This window comes from Gymnoscopelus microlampas, assembly GCF_963454915.1.
Source record: "Gymnoscopelus microlampas genome assembly, chromosome: 3".
NCBI lineage: Eukaryota > Metazoa > Chordata > Actinopteri > Myctophiformes > Myctophidae > Gymnoscopelus > Gymnoscopelus microlampas.
The window spans coordinates 24,635,191-24,652,038 of record NC_139940.1 but is presented as its reverse complement, the minus strand read 5'-3'; the positions used below and the strand labels follow the sequence as shown (position 1 = coordinate 24,652,038).

The 16,848-nt window shown below is 40.9% G+C and overlaps 1 protein-coding gene across 1 annotated transcript; it reads left to right on the top strand.

Annotated features, from left to right (window-relative positions):
- Nucleotides 1-1,071: 1,071 nt before the first annotated feature.
- rhbg (Rh family B glycoprotein) lies at nucleotides 1,072-15,693 on the top strand. The gene is made up of 10 exons (XM_084050682.1): nucleotides 1,072-1,495; nucleotides 6,963-7,149; nucleotides 7,403-7,553; nucleotides 7,811-7,958; nucleotides 8,161-8,327; nucleotides 9,395-9,532; nucleotides 9,954-10,087; nucleotides 12,814-12,935; nucleotides 13,413-13,486; nucleotides 14,745-15,693. Exons 1-10 carry the CDS (start codon nucleotides 1,306-1,308, stop codon nucleotides 14,814-14,816), a joined length of 1,383 nt encoding a protein of 460 aa, XP_083906808.1. The 5' UTR covers nucleotides 1,072-1,305; the 3' UTR covers nucleotides 14,817-15,693.
- The last annotated feature ends 1,155 nt before the right edge of the window (nucleotides 15,694-16,848 follow it).

Sequence of the window (16,848 nt, the reverse complement as noted above, 5' to 3'; positions counted from 1 at the left end):
TCCTGTCAGATGCTCCTTCCTGAAGAAAAGGCAGACTCCACTGATGGAAGATGATGATAGCAGCAGGAGTGACATCTCTTATCGAACGTTATAATACAGCCAGGAGCAGGATATGCACAAACCCATCCCTAAGTCAACATCTCTCTGCTATAGTTTTTTTTTACCAAAAAGTATTTCTCTCTAAAAGATGTTCCTCAGTCCCTTGGGCTTCCCCCAATCTACTGTGTGCCATCCTCAAAGACCCCACTGTCTCAGCTCTTTTCCTATTGTGAGTCTAGAAGGCTAAATGAAATGTTATGTATTGTTCATTCAAAATCTCTTCACCAAACTGTGTAAATAATCATATGATGTAAAACAAACTATTTCAATGCGTGCACAATGTAATGTATGAAATGAAATCAGTGTTCATTCAGTCAATAATTAAAATGTGTTTTGCATGCTGCTGCATACTTGTAGTAGGACATTGTGCCAAGGTACATTATTAGTGTTTTAATCCATGTTTATCCAGGTGAGGGTTTCGCTGAGCAAATGCTCTTTTTCATGCTTTGCATTCATAGCATGTGTTCCCACCTGTGACCTGCCTACTACAATGACCCTCCTCTATCATTTGCCACCAAGCCACTTACTGTAACTAGAGCAAGAATTGAAAAGCAATACTCCTCCACTTTGCCACTTGTGATTCAGACTGTCAGCCTTTCATTCACAAGCCTTCTCCTTTTACTTTTATACTGTCTGTCACTTTCTGCATTTATCCTACAATGTAAAACAGACATATGATCAAACATTTTAGAGGCAATGAACATGTCTCTGTCAGAGGTTAAGTTCAATTGATTTACATGAAAGTAACCACTTTGATTTTAGACATGATGGATTAGACCTTTATTTTCTATTCAGGTGTTATAAACCATTAAGTGGTTCAGTTAAAATTAGATCAAATATTTCAGACCACCTTAAAGCTCACAGTAGTAGAGGTAGAGGAGGGGCCTGTGCCTCATTGGCGGCAGAGATGAGAGGGGGCGTGAACAAAAACACACAAAAAGTTAGACCAACTCATGTCTCTGTCTGCTGGCTTCTCCCTATGCTCAGAGTGTCCCCTCTCTGAACTGAAGACACCTCTGTGTGTGTATGTGTGGGGGTGTATGTGTGTTTCTGAGAGAAAGAGAGAGAGAGAGAGAGAGGGAGAGGGAGAGAGAGAGAGAGATCAATTCTTGAGATCTGTTGGATCTTTAACCCTTTCAATCCCCCTCTAAGACCAGGACTCAGGTGAATATCACCCCCACCCCCCCCTCTCCACACACACGCACCATGGGAGACGCGGCAACCAATATGCGGCTGAAGCTGCCGGCTGCATGCCTCATCCTGCAGATCATCCTCATCATCCTCTTCGGTGCACTGGTGGAGTACGACGACCATACAGACGCAAAGAAATGGCACGACCATATGAAGAACGAGTCCAAGACTGATGCTGACAATGAATTCTACTACCGCTACCCAAGTAGGTGACCTGGAGAGAGATGAGGTTGTTTGAATGTGAGGGTGGTACTGTGGTGCCCGAGGATTTCTGCCAGCAATGAGGTTTAGAGTGGTCTGGAGTGGGTGTGTCGGGGTGGCTGGGGTCACAGGAGCACACATACACAGATAGCTGTCATTTTAGTATTTATATGTGTGATGCTTTCTATGGAATATTGTCTCAACACCTCATAATAGAAACTACATTCTGAACATTTCCAGGTTGCAGGGGTAGGGTATGCCTAAGTACAGTGCTGCAGATACGTAAGGTTGACTTGTGGGGGCCTAGAGTATTAGTTAGTGCACAAGTGAGGTGAGATGGATTGGCTTTCATGATTGAGCTACCCTGCTTTAGCATGCTACAATTTCATTATCTCAAAAGCAATACTAAAACTAAAATCTCATCATTGCATGTGTGCTCCCTCACTAGGTTGTTATATTCTTGTCAGCTTATAATACATGCCACTCTTGCACACTCTCTCAATCCTGCAGGTTTTGTGATCCTTTGGTCTCTGTTGTGTTGCTACAGTTCTACACTAAGCTTGTGAAATGCTTCACGGTTGTCACAACTTGTCATCAACAAGTTGCTGAGCAGCAATGCGGCAAAGAGTGTGCAAATTCCTAATTGGAGGAATTGTTTGTGATGGTCCCATTCTTTGAGGGTAAACAGTTTATAGTGATGTCTTCCAAGCCACTGACAGTCTGATCAAATGATAATTCTCATTTTAAATGAATTGGTGTCAAAAATGGTTTAGTGTTTGACAGTGTACAGCGCCTCAGCGTAGAGGTGACATGCTTTATAGCCAGGGGATGGCTAACTGAAAGTAACTAATTACTCTACTCTCTAATCTACTTCATTTCACTAGAGTAGTTTTCTTTTTTGATTGTATGGCAATCTTTTAGAAAGCGTTCTTATAAAGAAAGGTTTTCATCAATTAAGAGAGCATCACTGAATTGGAAAGGGATAGGTTGGTAGGGTGTATTCATACAGCGTGTTAATGTCAGGATGTCACATTGGCCCTTTCACAGTGACCATAAGTAACTAATTTGTACTCAGTATGACGTCAGTGTAGTCTTCAAAATAACTTATTTTGTACTTTCACTTGAGTAGTTTCCAATACAAATAAATGTATTTCTTATTTAAGTCAAGTAGCAGTAGTTCTACTCTAGTACTCTTTCTCACCCTGAATACAGGTCACTGCTTACAGGTATATTTTGCAGTTCACCATAGCTGTCAACAACTCAAAAGGTCAATATACATTTGAAATACACAGCCAATAAATCTTATATGCTACTAGCAGAGTGTTTTAGCATACTGCATATTATATGCACATAGCATATTATGAACCTATTCATACAAAGGTCAATTCAATCAAGAGGAATTTGATGTTTCAAACAGCAGTATTTCAACACTATGGAGCCTGTTGATATTGTACGAGTAACACTGAAGCTCTGTCAAGCCAAAGTGAGGATTCAATTGTTCAATGTTTTAACCAATATAACAGAACTACAGGATGTTATTAGCAGATAGTAGCATTTCACATCAAAGTAATTGTAACAGATTTTTTTTCACCATACATCATGTCTATGAGGTGTCCAGAAGAAAATACTAAAAGTCCTAAGAAATCCTAGTTGCGGAAATATGTTTAATTGGCATCAATCCAAGATGTCCACCAATTACTGTCAAAAAGCCATATTTAGAGATTCATAGATAGAACATGGACTCTCTTGCACTTCAGGGTGTTTTATCTAAATTCCTCAATTCCTCAGTCAATTGAAATCTCATGAATGAAAATTTGACTCACCATAACTTTATATGGCTTTTTGACAATAATGGGTGGACATCTTGGATTGGTGGCAATTAAACATAATTCTGCAACTATGATTTCTTAGGACTTTTAGTATGTTGTTCTGGTGACTTCATTGAAATGGTCTGTGAAGAGAAAGAATCTGTTACACTTAGATTTTGAGCTCCAAAATGAGCTAGTTTGCCTGGACTATTGGATAGATAACAAATTCCAGGAATTCAATGTGCATGAATTCCAGAGCCTTCAGATATTGCATTAACTCATCCTGTGCTTGCATTCAGTTATAAATTGTGGTCTTCCTCGTTGGGTCCAAGAGATTGATCTCTATCACTCACCGAGCTGCTTCAACTCTCCACAGATCCACCTTAACCAATCTGAAGGGACACGCAAGGTGGGAGGGAAGGTTTGGGGCGTTGCCCAACATGAAGCGCACTGGGTACAAACAGACATGTCCGTTCGCGACGGAACGAACGGCCGGAAGTCCCATCCACTCCCATGTTATAAAAAAAACGGAAACGAAACGCGTCCGTCACCCGTTTTTTTTTTTAACATGGGAGTGGATGGGACTTCCGGCCGTTCGTTCCGTCGCGAACGGACATGTCTGTTTGTACCCACTGGGTACAAACAGACATGTCCGTTCGCGACGGAACGAACGGCCGGAAGTCCCATCCACTCCCATGTTAAAAAAAAAAACGGGTACACGCCCCCGTTTTTTTTTTAACATGGGAGTGGATGGGACTTCCGGCCGTTCGTTCCGTCGCGAACGGACAAAAACGGACAAGTGTGTTTGTACCCACTGTTGAAAGTTCACCTGAGTGTGTGTTTAGCTTACTACTACACACCACAAGACCTGTGGGTTCCTGTCACCCCCCCCCCCCCTCTCCCTTCCCGCCCCCAACACACCCCCCTCTCTGTTTTTCGTTCTCACTTCCTTCATTACCCTGCAGGTGTGTGAAGCAGCCTGGGGCACAGAAAGGCAGGTGGGGGCGCCATGGGAATATGGAGAGAGGAATGCTTTTTCTCTCACATGCACTCCATCAATGTCAAAGTAGTTAGTACAATCCTCAGTGTTAATTTAACTCAAGAGAGTATACAAATGAGAAATAAACACTGAGGATTTTACTGTGTAGTTACCTAAAACATTGCATTCATTATTATTGTGTATTACTATGTAGGCTACACCAAACTATTACCTACAATCGTTTAAAAGTGATTTCTTTCGATTTGGTGTCAGACTGTCAGTAGATGTATGTGTTCAGTTTACTGGTGAACATTAACACTAATTTCAAACAATTAATCTACATAGTTATAAGCAGACAAATGAAGTCATGAACCGTTACTCGTGGCTCCAAAGCCAAGCCATTGAGAACAATCTCTCCAAGGTTAAACAAGTAAAACAAAGCACTCGAGAGTAAAGGTCAATTACACTTAATAGCTTAGGGTTAGAGTCAGGCAATTTTTAACCTGGCATGTTCTCTGTCACATGAGCTGAATAAAATGTAAGGGTTCCAGTCTGGGGGTTTGAAAACATGGTCACCCTAGGAAAAGGGTTACCTTTGAACTCCGTCTTCTGTGTGTGTGTGTGTGTGTGTGTGTGTGTGTGTGTGTGTGTGTGTGTGTGTGTGTGTGTGTGTGTGTGTGTGTGTGTGTGTGTGTGTGTGTGTGTGTGTGTGTGTGTGTGTGTGTGTGTGTGTGTGTGTGGGGGGGGGGGGGGGGGGGTCGGATACCAATTTTATCCAATCAGGAAAGAGAACTCATACTTAGAACTTCCATTCTAAAAAGTGAAATATTAGGACGAAGAAAGAAACATGAAAACTTGCGTTGAAGTACTTGTGTGGCCTTCTGGCTGTGTGCAAAGAAATGTGGTGCTGATCTGTCCAGCTGTTTACAAGATTAGCGCCAAACAAAAATACAGATACAACCACAGATGGACAGACCCTATAGGAGGCTAACCTCCTGCAGGGCCATGCCATAAAGACACTGCATGCATTGTCACATTACGTTAGCCTCATAGCATAATTGCTATATTTTTAAGGTTTTCAGAAATTTTTAAATGAAAAATCATTATCTGCCTAAGTCATCTAGTTGATGAGAAAAACTCATTTTGAGAAAAAAATAATTTTGACTAAGTCATATTTATCTGCCTTTATTTATACCTGCCTGCTGATTCACCCTGCCTTATTGCCTATGTCCTCAGCCTATCAGAAAGCATTCTGATAGGCTGAGGACATAGGCAATAAGGTACAATGAAGCCGCAGTGGAAAGTAGATTTAGGCAGAAATGTCAATTTGTCCAAAAACTTATGTAGGCAATTATGCTATGAGGCTAACGTCAACATTATATGTTGACCTCACTCCCTTGAGATAAGAATGTTACGTCAACTTGATATGATATACAGTAGCTGCCTTGCGCAAAAGATCACCTATAGGCCTCCATGTAATCTATTTTAGACAATCTCTTACTGGGAATACATATAGTGAAACTTGTTGCCCCCTATCTGTTGCAGTTAGTGAAGTGTGCTGGTGTCCGTGTAGGTGGCATTGTATATCTGGGCTAAAGTGTCATTGGGGACAGAGGCAATGGCATTGACAGCCATGCCAAAAATCAGTCACCATGGCAACAGCAGTCGCGGTGAAGAGCGATATTGTCTAACAGTTTGGACCGAACGAGGACAGAAAGAATACACTCCTAGTTGCTTTGACCACAGGGAGAGACAGAAAGTCTGAATAGAGCACTGGTTGCAGGGATTTCCTTCCCTAATGTGATGCCCAAGCAAATTAAAATGAAGAGAGGAGTATCTTGTGTATTGGTTTAATAAGATGATATTGCATTTAATTAATGCACTCAAGTCGCTTACATAGATTTTAAAAGTGAATTCTTAGGCTCCTGTTTTATCCCATTGTACAGTATTATGTAGGACAGCAGCGGCACCAAAGTCCCCATAGACCACTGCTTATGTAACTGTGCTGATTCACCAGGAAATAGACATTTGGATGATAAAGCCATGTCATGATAAAGTACCTGGTGGTCATCACATGGTCTGTGAATACTGAAGAAAATCAATCTTGAGAATGTATTTAGGGGTGAGATTCGAGAATCTTGTATCACCCTTTTGTACACATTTTGTGTTTGCATTATAGGGGAATGAAAGCCTAGGCCAATTTTGTACTTTGTTTACCTGTACAGGTTAAAAACTATAAGAATAAAAACATGGCAGCAACACAGCTGCATCTAAAAAATAATAATGGGTGGGATAGATTTAGGCATGCCAGTGTGAAATCATTGACAATGCTTTTGACTACTGTCAATGCTAGGGCATTGGTACACCTAAATCTAACACAACCATTATTAGTTGTATTATAGCTGCCGCTGCGTTGCTTACATCATCACACTGTAATAAGATCAGCATGCCATGTTTTTACCCTGCAGTAGTTTTAACCGTACAGGAAAACAAACTAAAACATCAGCTTATGGTTTAATTCCCCTGAGTTTATAGCCAAACTTACATGCTTTTTGGTAGACTGTGGTCTACACATGGGAGCTAGAAAAGGGCCACCACACAGCTAAAACCCCTGTTTGTCTGTATTGTGCAAGCTTCCATCATGTTCATGTGATGATCTTCATGTGTTTGTCTGTAATCTGCAGGCTTCCAGGATGTTCATGTGATGATCTTCATTGGCTTCGGCTTCCTCATGACCTTCCTACAGCGCTATGGTTTCAGCAGCGTGGGCTTCAACTTCCTGATTGCAGCCCTCGCCTTGCAATGGGCCACACTGATGCAGGGCTTCTTCCATGGCATGCACCATGGAAAGATCCACATTGGAGTGGAGAGGTGTGTGCTTAACCACTTTCAACCTGGCCTATTTTGGGCCTCTCATTATAGGCAAAAGTCGTCAGAAATTGTCACAGATTTCCACAAAAGATTCCAGAAAACTTCAAAAATAAAGATTCCAGAAAACTTCAAAAATGTTCCAATATTATGTTGCAATGCGTCACATTTTCAGCTTGTAGATCGGCTATTTTTTTGCTATTCGTCTAACTGCCTACGTATGTATGTCGATTTTCTCTGATTTTCTCTCATCTAGTATGATCAATGCTGATTTCTGCACCGGGTCTGTGCTGATCTCATTTGGTGCAGTCCTGGGTAAGACCAGCCCAGTCCAGCTCCTGGTAATGGCTGTGTTTGAGGTCGTCCTGTTTGCTGTGAATGAGTTTATCCTGCTGACTGCGTTAGGGGTGAGTTCTGATAATCTGTGTGAAATGTTCTCTATGACTTATGTCCTTGATGACAAAACAATTACAACTGTCCTTTTCATATCAATGCAAAATGAATTAAAAAACAACAAACAAATAGGCTACATTTGTAATTGTACTGGAGGTCTGTCATTTTTTTTATTGAAATGATCACATGCACAATCATTTTCTCAGCTTCAACTTAATTCTTACTTCATTACTCCTCAAACATTAAAACATGTTTGTGAATTGCTCTTCAGGCAAAAGATGCTGGTGGCTCTATGACAATCCACACATTTGGAGCGTACTTTGGCCTTATGGTGGCTCGCGTGCTCTACCGCCAAAACCTGGACAAGAGCAAGCACAAGAACTGCTCTGTCTACCACTCAGATTTGTTTGCCATGATCGGTAAGGATCAAGTCTGTAGGGCAGAAGGCCTTCAGGCCAGTAGGTAGCTCAGTTTATCAGTGACGGCTGCATTACACATCAACCTGATATGGTCTGAGGGGTGTTTGTTCTGTAGTGCTGACTGTGCTGCTTACAAAAGCATGATTCATCTGTTTCTCATATTGCCAAAGCACCTACTCGATTTGTTGTATCTTGTTCTCAGGTACTATCTACCTGTGGATGTTCTGGCCTAGCTTTAACTCAGCTGTAGCTGCCCATGGAGATGACCAGCACCGTACAGCCATGAACACCTATTACTCCCTAGCTGCCTGTACTCTGGCCACATACGGCTTGTCTGCCCTCACCGCTCACGACGGCAAACTGGACATGGTGAGGAAGTCAAGAATTAACAGGGGATGGTAGCCCAATGCCAGTGCCATGGGTGTGCCAATGTGCAACATTGACAGTAGTCAACAGTATTGTCAATGCTTGCATATTGGCACACCTAAATCTAACCCACTATCAATTTTATCAGCTGCAGCCACGTTGCTTACATCATTATTATTAATGTCAGCATTTTTTGTTTTTAACCTGAACCGTAAAACAAACTTCAAAATCAGCCCAGGATTTCATGCCTGTTTAAACACGAAAAGATGACGCAATCATACATTACTAGATAGTCTTGGTGTGTCCCGTGTTAACCTAACTGAAGTGGTTGAAGTGGTTCCTTAAAAGTCATGCTGTAGCAATAATGCACCCGAACTGGCATTGTGGTGGCTGATGGTATTTAATCAGATGAGTCAAACTGTTGTCTCCATTGTTGATGCCATGGGGCTGATTCATATTTTATCGCCTGACTATGTTGCTCAACCAAAATAACTAACAAAGCCAAACTCAGTAAGGCCCATAGGGCAAGTCATACTGAAATCAAGATGTGACATTCCACACTGATGACAATCAGGTCTAAAGTGATGTCTGTGCATTTCAATGATACTAAAGATGAGCTATATAGTATCAGGATGTCAATCAGGCATAGCCCACTGGCACACTGAATTATGAATGAGGTAGTAACATGTGTGTTTGGAAAATACCTGCTGATCTCACAGGAATGTTCCAAATGTTCTTCTTCACCTGCTTTGTGCATACATTTTTTGCAGTCAAGAGAGTTTGAACTCCTTAAGAGTTCCTTGGAAACGTTTCTCACCAACACGATACTAAGAACACATTTGTTATTTATACTCAAAGGTTTGTGTATTCACCAGTCTATCTATACGGGGCAATATTGGCCAACACTACCAATGAACGTCAAGAAAGTGGTGTATTTAAAAAAAAAAAAAGGTCTATTCAAATGCTTTCCAGCAAAATAAATAAATTGCCCTAAAATCTGTTGTTTGATTGCAAGTTTACATGGTTGCACAATGAAGTACAAATTGAGCTTCGATATAATAATCTTCTAGGTCCATATCCAAAATGCTGCCCTGGCGGGTGGAGTTGCAGCAGGAACGGCTGGTGAGATGATGTTAACACCTTACGGCTCCATGATCGTAGGCTTCTTGGCTGGAGTCATCTCTGTGCTAGGCTATAAGTACCTCTCGGTAAGGATGTGTCCATCTGTTTCACTGGTCATTCAGTACGTACGTTCCTGACAGGTCATCGTCGAAGAAGTACTTACATTCTTACTTTCTTTTTCTTTTGTTAAATGGACAATGAGGATTGTGCTGTGTAACTGAGCTGAAGTTTAGACTTGTTTGAACTTCGGGAATTGACTCCAACCCTTATCTGCAGTGTTTGACTATTCGAAATATTGTCATGTATTTCATTATGCAAAACGAACGTAAAACCAGCCTACCTTTTGCCATTAGTCTATGCAAAATGGTCATTTGAATAGAAAGAATAAAAGAGAAAACCACAAGTCTCCTCTCAATTTTACACTATTTCAACATAACATTAGTCCTCACACCACAGGCACAGCAATGTCATCATGAACTTACCCTTCCTTTCCCTAACCCCACTCAGCCACTCATGGAGGAAAAACTGAAGATCCAGGACACCTGTGGAGTTCACAACTTGCACGGTATGCCTGGCATTCTGGGTGCCATTGTGGGAGCTGTCACTGCTGCTCTGGCTACCAAAGATATCTATGGAGATGGGTGAGTATTAGCATGTCAGCCATGTTCTCATGGTCACCAAATCTAATGGAAGATGGCAATGTATTTTCAACTGAAAATAGTGTTGTTGCTATGCGTCAACACTTGAAAATACAGTATATCATTTTTGTCAAGCAACATGTCACATGGCAATTTTTCACACTGTAGAAATCTACTCTAAGTCATGTTTATGGGTTGAAAAAAGAGGGCTTTTAAGTGGAATGTTTCTAGTTAGGATCACTGGAACCACACAGAACATTAAGGAAAGGGAATGTGAATGAGCTATACTCTCACTTTTCACTATCACAACTTCTGCATTAGCCGAAGAAGCCAATAGCCTACAGTACTCTCTACAATGCGAGCCTCTTGAGTATGAAAGTGAGTAACACAACGGACTCATTTGTAAAACAGCAAGCCTTCTCAGAAAAAGAAAAAGAGAGAGAGAAAAAAAAAAACAAGACTGACAAGAAATGTCATTTACAATTTGGCTACCAATATAAAGAAAACAAGTGCATCTGTGTGTGTGTGTGTGTGTGTGTGTGTGTGTGTGTGTGTGTGTGTGTGTGTGTGTGTGTGTGTGTGTGTGTGTGTGTGTGTGTGTGTGTGTGTGTGTGTGTGTGTGTGTGTGTGTGTGTGTGTGTGTGTGTGTGTGTGTGTGCGTGCGTGTGCGCGTGTGCGTGTGTGACACTAGGTTTTCAAACGATAGAAGCACGAGCAGTAGCATTTTTATGTTATTTATTTATTTTTACATTTTCATCCCACGAGAAAAAAAACAAGACTGACAAGAAATGTGATTTACAGTTTGGCTACCAATATAAAGAAAACAGGTGCATCTGTGTCTGTCTGTGTCCTTTGTGTGTGTGTGCGTGCGTGCGTGTGTGTCACTGGTTTCAGACGAAGCACGCGCATTAGCATTTTTATGTTATTTATTTATTTTTTGATTTTTATCCCACGAGAAAGAAAAAAAGCAAGACTGACAAGAAATGTCATTTACAGTTTGGCTTATTTATTTTAAATTTTTATCCCACGGTTTTTGTAACCCATTTTTTCACCCAGTGCCAATTGCCTAAGCTGTAATCCTGGACGCCACTCTCCCTCTGCCAGCCTGGGGAGAGCCCCGAACTGAGCTCATGCTTCCTTCAGTGCATGAGGAATGAGCAGGCCTCTTCTTATCACCTGACAGGGGGGAGTTTCCCCGGTAGGACGGAGTGCATGGAAGGAACACGTTATTCCAGTTCCTTTCCCCTCCATTAGGCACCCCGGATGACCAGGGGGAGGCAGTATAGAGACCAGGATTACTGCATGTTTTTGTGAGGGTACCTACCCTTAGGGACACGCAGTAGCGTTTTAAATGCAGAAGTCTTGCAATCCCAGATTTGAACACCAGGCGGCGGCAGCTTCACTGTTGTAACACGGTATTAGGGGCTTGGTTCAGAGTATGGGAAGTATGGCCGGCCCCTCATTGGATGGCCTTTAGCCAATAGGGAGAAAGTGAGAAAGTAGCTAAAGTAGCTTCTGTTTATTGACAGCTTTGCCAAGCTATAAAAACGTCCTTGGAAAAAAAAAGGTTAAATCCCAAAGACATTATTTCTAAACATGTAACCTAAGGAATTGGCTGTGCACTGTACTGAGCACAGGTTATAAGTGTAGGATTAGATTAGAAGCAAAATTACTAAGAGCAATGTGAGAGCAACAATTGACATGCTGTAGCTTGGCAGTGGTTCAGCCAGAATTTCCACATTTTCTCATTGTATAGGCCTACTGTCTGTCAACTACAACAGTGCAACTGCGTTCCCTCTTGGCAGCAGATTGTTATCATTATAACCACAGTGTATATCAACTTTCTTTGTGAGTGTTTTATGCTTCATACTCCAGAACGGAATTTAATCATATGTGGATTCTTATGAGACAATGGCCCCTGCCTGGGCAGGGTATGGATGTGTAGATGGCACAATGATATACAGTATGCCCTCTAAACTCACTCACTGAACACATATTTTACCATCTGAATGCCTATAAACCCAACTTTGGAGAAACCAACCGATTTCTGTGTTTGATTATTGTGTTTTAATCAGATGCCCACACTTTTTCCAACTCGGTTGAAGTCCTTTGTAAAACAGGAAGCTAAATTACACTTGCTCCCGCCCTCTAATTTTTTCGTTGCTTAGTTTTTTGCCTTTAAACTAGTTTTCTCTTGTTTTGCTGTAAAGCTACTTTGGGTACAGAGAAAAGTGCTATATAAATTCGATGTAATATCATTATCATCATTATTATAAGCTGGAACATGTACAGTAAGTTAGGGCTTATATGTCTGGACTGATGATATGTAGAGAGCTTGAGGTGAGCTCGATTTACTCTGTATATAAGGAACCTTTCTAGGCTACTGATACAAGAGAGCTCCAGAGTGGCATTCCCCTTTAACATCCCTCTGCTCCTCACTCAGTTTACAGTAAAAGGCATCTGTATATATGTGTCCCAAAACTACAGTGAGCAACAGTTCAGTATAAATATATTAATGTATATTCCTTGCCCCGTACCTTTGTATTGTATGTGAGGTCATGTTGTCTTTTCTATCAAGTGTAACCTACTCCTTTGAACAGTTTATGTCACCAATGGTGGTCAGAATTTCCACCAATAATATCAAGACACATTTCTGTATGTTTACTGTAGGTAGAAACTGAAGCAATATGTTTATTTACTTGTTGTTTCTTTTCCTCTGTGATTTTCAGCATGGCAGACGTCTTCCCTGATGTGCACTCTGGGGAAATTGAAGCGTCATTCCAGGGTGTTCGCCAAGCCATCTCTCTGGCGGTCACATTGGGCATGGCCCTCTTCGGTGGACTCGTTGTTGGTAGGTACAGAGACTAGAGATATGGAACAAAGGGTGATATTTGGGGTGAATATGGTCACATTTTGATCATTACCGCTCATGAATTACTTACAGTGGTGGAAAGTAACTAAGTAGCTACATTTAAGTACTGTACTTAAGTACAATTTCGAGGTATTTTTACTTTACTAGAGTACTTCCAATTTCAACAATTTTACTTCAAAGGCAAATATTGGGCTTTTACTCCACTACAATTATTTAGAAAACTTGAGTTACTAGTTACTTTGTAGATAAAACTTGTGAAATGGGACCTTCGGCATAATGAGTACTTTTACTTTTGGTACTTTAAGTACATTTTGATGCCAATACTTTTCTGTTATTTACTCAAGTACATTTTTTAAAACCGAGTATTTCTACAATAGGGTATTGATACTTTTACTTAAGTAAAATATTTGAGTACTTTTTCCATCACTGATTACAATGCCTCTTTCCCTCCATTAGGTTTCATTTTGAAGCTGCCCATCTATGGTGCTCCTCCTGACACTATCTGCTTTGAGGATAGCATCTACTGGGAGGTGAGTAGTAGGGTGTGCCACTGTCTGTGGAAAGGAGCTTGCTGCTGTTTTCTTTTATTTATTTATTTAGTGTAATGTTCTTGGAGAATAAGTGGGCATAAAAAACGACCACCTATATACAATACTGTCAAAACACCACTAAAACTTTTGAACAATTCTCATAATGATTTATAGTCATAAAAATGAGCATCTGATGTGATTATGTGATGGTTAACCGAATGTCACTACAGCCCTAGCTGGTGCTCCACTAACGCTGTGATACAAAGAAGTAACCGTGACTGGCCACCAGGTGGTGCAAGTGGTCAATGCATTTGGCACTCCATAATGGACAGGTGTATGGTCGTTTTCAGACTTGCATGACGTCATTCTCTTTTCACACATGCACCCTGTGTATTTCTGTGAATCCATGGATTAAGGTTTATTACAGGGTGATGTAACATTGATGTTGCCATATTTGGATTGTTATAATTCAGAAACAACAATGTTGAGGAGAAATGTTGAGACACTGGTCATAGATTATGTGGGACTAATTACATTCTATATGGGGTCTTCAATGTTTTTCAGGCCAAGGGCTCCTTAGCTGAGAGAGATGAAGCAGGGACCCCCCACTACATATTGTATAAAATTGTGTTGCAGATTTCATACATAACTTTTTCATAGATTTCATAAATAGCTTCATAGACTTAAACTTGACAGCATCATGTATGTTGGATTCATGTTAATGTGTATTTTCAGACATTTGACCACTTAAACCGTCAATACTTAGTAAACTTGACCTTTCACTCTGTATGTTTTTTACGGTTAAAGTTCTCCTCAGAATAGGTATGCTATAGGGTTCAAGTGGTTAATGTAAAAAATCACACCTGTGTGAAGGTAGCGGCGCCTTTGATACATTTTGTCATCAATAAGTGTTTATAATGTGTTTATAGCCACGTGTCACGTGAAGCTTGACCAATCACTTTGTTGACGTGTCTGACCAATCAGAACGTTGACGCAAAAGCCAGGTATAGAGGGCTACCGCTCTATACCTAAAGGTATAGAGCGGCAAGCGCCGCTAGAAATATGATTCTATCACACACATATTTGGGGCCCCCCTGTAGTAACTCTGAAGACCCCCTAGGGGTCTGTTGAAGACCCCTGATCTATTGGATTGCTGCTAAAGAAAAACTTAACCTCTCTCTCTCCCTCTCCCTCTCTCTCTCTCTCTCTCTCTCTCTCTCTCTCTCTCTCTCTCTCTCTCTCTCTCTCTCTCTATCAGGTGCCAGGGGAAGAGGGTGCACATGGGGAACTGACCGTTGTGAGGACAGAGGAGTCTGAGAAACTAGCATAGCCTACCCATGTATGCTGACAATCACCATAGCCCCCATGCCATTGTAGGCCTATGTTTACCTTGGTGATTATTAGCATCATTCATTGTTTGTTATGCATTAGAAAGTGATCACGATGGGAGTTACACGCCAATGTGTTTTAATACACAGTATATCCATCCATAGCCAGTATGAACCACTAAAATAAATATCACTCTCGAATATCACTTATTGACAGGTCATTGTACTGTCTTCTTCGAGTACTCCTCAGTGACCACTCGAGGGCGCTCTAACGCCTGTCATTATCTGAGTAGGCTACAAGTGAAAGGGCATAATTTGGAAATGATCTGCCAAACGGAAAGTGCTGTAGAATGTATCATGGTGCCAATTTATTTCCCGTTGCTTGATCCACGGCTCTTCCCATATAAACAGGTTTTTGAACAGTTTTTAATTGTAGGGGGCTGTTAAAACCAAAGACAAATGGTGTCCCTTTTAATACAAAATAAACTGGGATTAGGGTATGTGTTATCCACTTATTTGTCAGCATTCCAATTCTTTAAAAACGTATCTGGTGCTGAGAAGTAATTGGAAAGTATTCTTATGTAATGTATTTTCTCTTAATACTTGAGGGTTGGGGTTTTCTGACTGTTTTTCACATTAGTTTATGTTATAGAATTTTATATCATGTCCAGTTATGCGTGTTTGTTGTAACCTTTAGATGATTCTATGCTGTTTCAGATTAGCCAAATTTGACATTCGCCTCTATAGCCCAAAGGCCTACTTTACAATTAGGTCTAAACGAGCTACTGATGATAGGAGAAAATCTGTGAGTTCAGTTGTATTGAAATAAATGGTGTCATTATATTTTTTGACAAAATAAAATGTTTGTCTAATATTTTCGATATTATTTGTTCCCCCATATCTGACGATTGTTTATGTATGGTAGGCCTTAGGTCTACATTTTATTATGACATAGAATGTAGCCTATGTCCTGGACCATATTTTTAGGTTATCGATCATGAATTTGATAGCTTGGGAGAATGTTAGCCTATAGGCCTACTTGACATGATGGAAGGCTTAATCCCTCATGAATAGCTACTTAATAGCCATGCAGCAATTTACAGTGGAAGGGGTTAATTCCTATAAATCCATATGGGGGTTTCTCTCACATGCTTAATTAACACAGTTTCACTTTCGGGGATCAAACGCGGCCGAGGAAAACGGGTGTCCTCGTTAGATAGATCTTTAGATAGAGCCTACAGTACAACGGCATGGTCTCATCGGTGCCCGGGGCAGCGTTGCCAGATTTTGTGATAGAAACAAGCAACCAGGTCTAGGAAAACAAACCCAAAAGAAGCGACCACATGAGCACTTTAAACCTTACTGTAGCATACTTACATTATACAGACTGTACATAAAAAGAAAACAGCCGATCTACAAGCTCACAACGTGTCGCGATTCGAGCATTGTGAGCTTGTAGATCTGCTTCCTTTTTTTATCTTGAAGAAAATGTGAAACGTGGAATATTTTTTGAAACATTTTAACAACACAGATCTTGAATGGGGGTAGGCCTACCTGGCATAACATATTTTCGGTAGGGGGTCTGCAGACAAATACATATTAATTTGGGGGTCCTTGACTTGAAAATGTTTGAGAACCACTGGTTTAAGCAACATTAGGAAGCAATGCCAAAATAAGCAACCACACTTTAGAAACAAGACCAAAAACGCAACCCGCAACTAACCAATATTTACAAGCTACTTCATAATAGTCGCTTATAATAAGCAGACATGGCAACGCTGTGCCCGAGGCCAGGTTCATCATCATCACCATAGAGCGTCTCTAATTCTCCCTCTTCTTTCACCACGTGAACAGGCGCCACGACACTTTCCCAGGAAAACCAAGACAGGTGGGCAGCTGCTAACTGAACAGGCGCTAGTAGCCTACTGAAGAGCTTAATTGAGCTTTATAGGGATAATCAAAATGTGAAAAAATAAATAATTATAATTAGGCCTTCATGGTAATTATTCTATTGTCTTCTTCGGATGCCAGAAA

Excerpts from the sequence above, each read along its gene's own strand:
- rhbg (XM_084050682.1), top strand. The coding sequence starts at position 1,306 with ATGGGAGACGCGGCAACCAATATGCGGCTGAAGCTGCCGGCTGCATGC. Across the intron at positions 7,959-8,160 it reads AGATTTGTTTGCCATGATCG|GTACTATCTACCTGTGGATG; the intron begins GTAAGGATCAAG and ends TCTTGTTCTCAG. Across the intron at positions 10,088-12,813 it reads AAAGATATCTATGGAGATGG|CATGGCAGACGTCTTCCCTG; the intron begins GTGAGTATTAGC and ends TGTGATTTTCAG.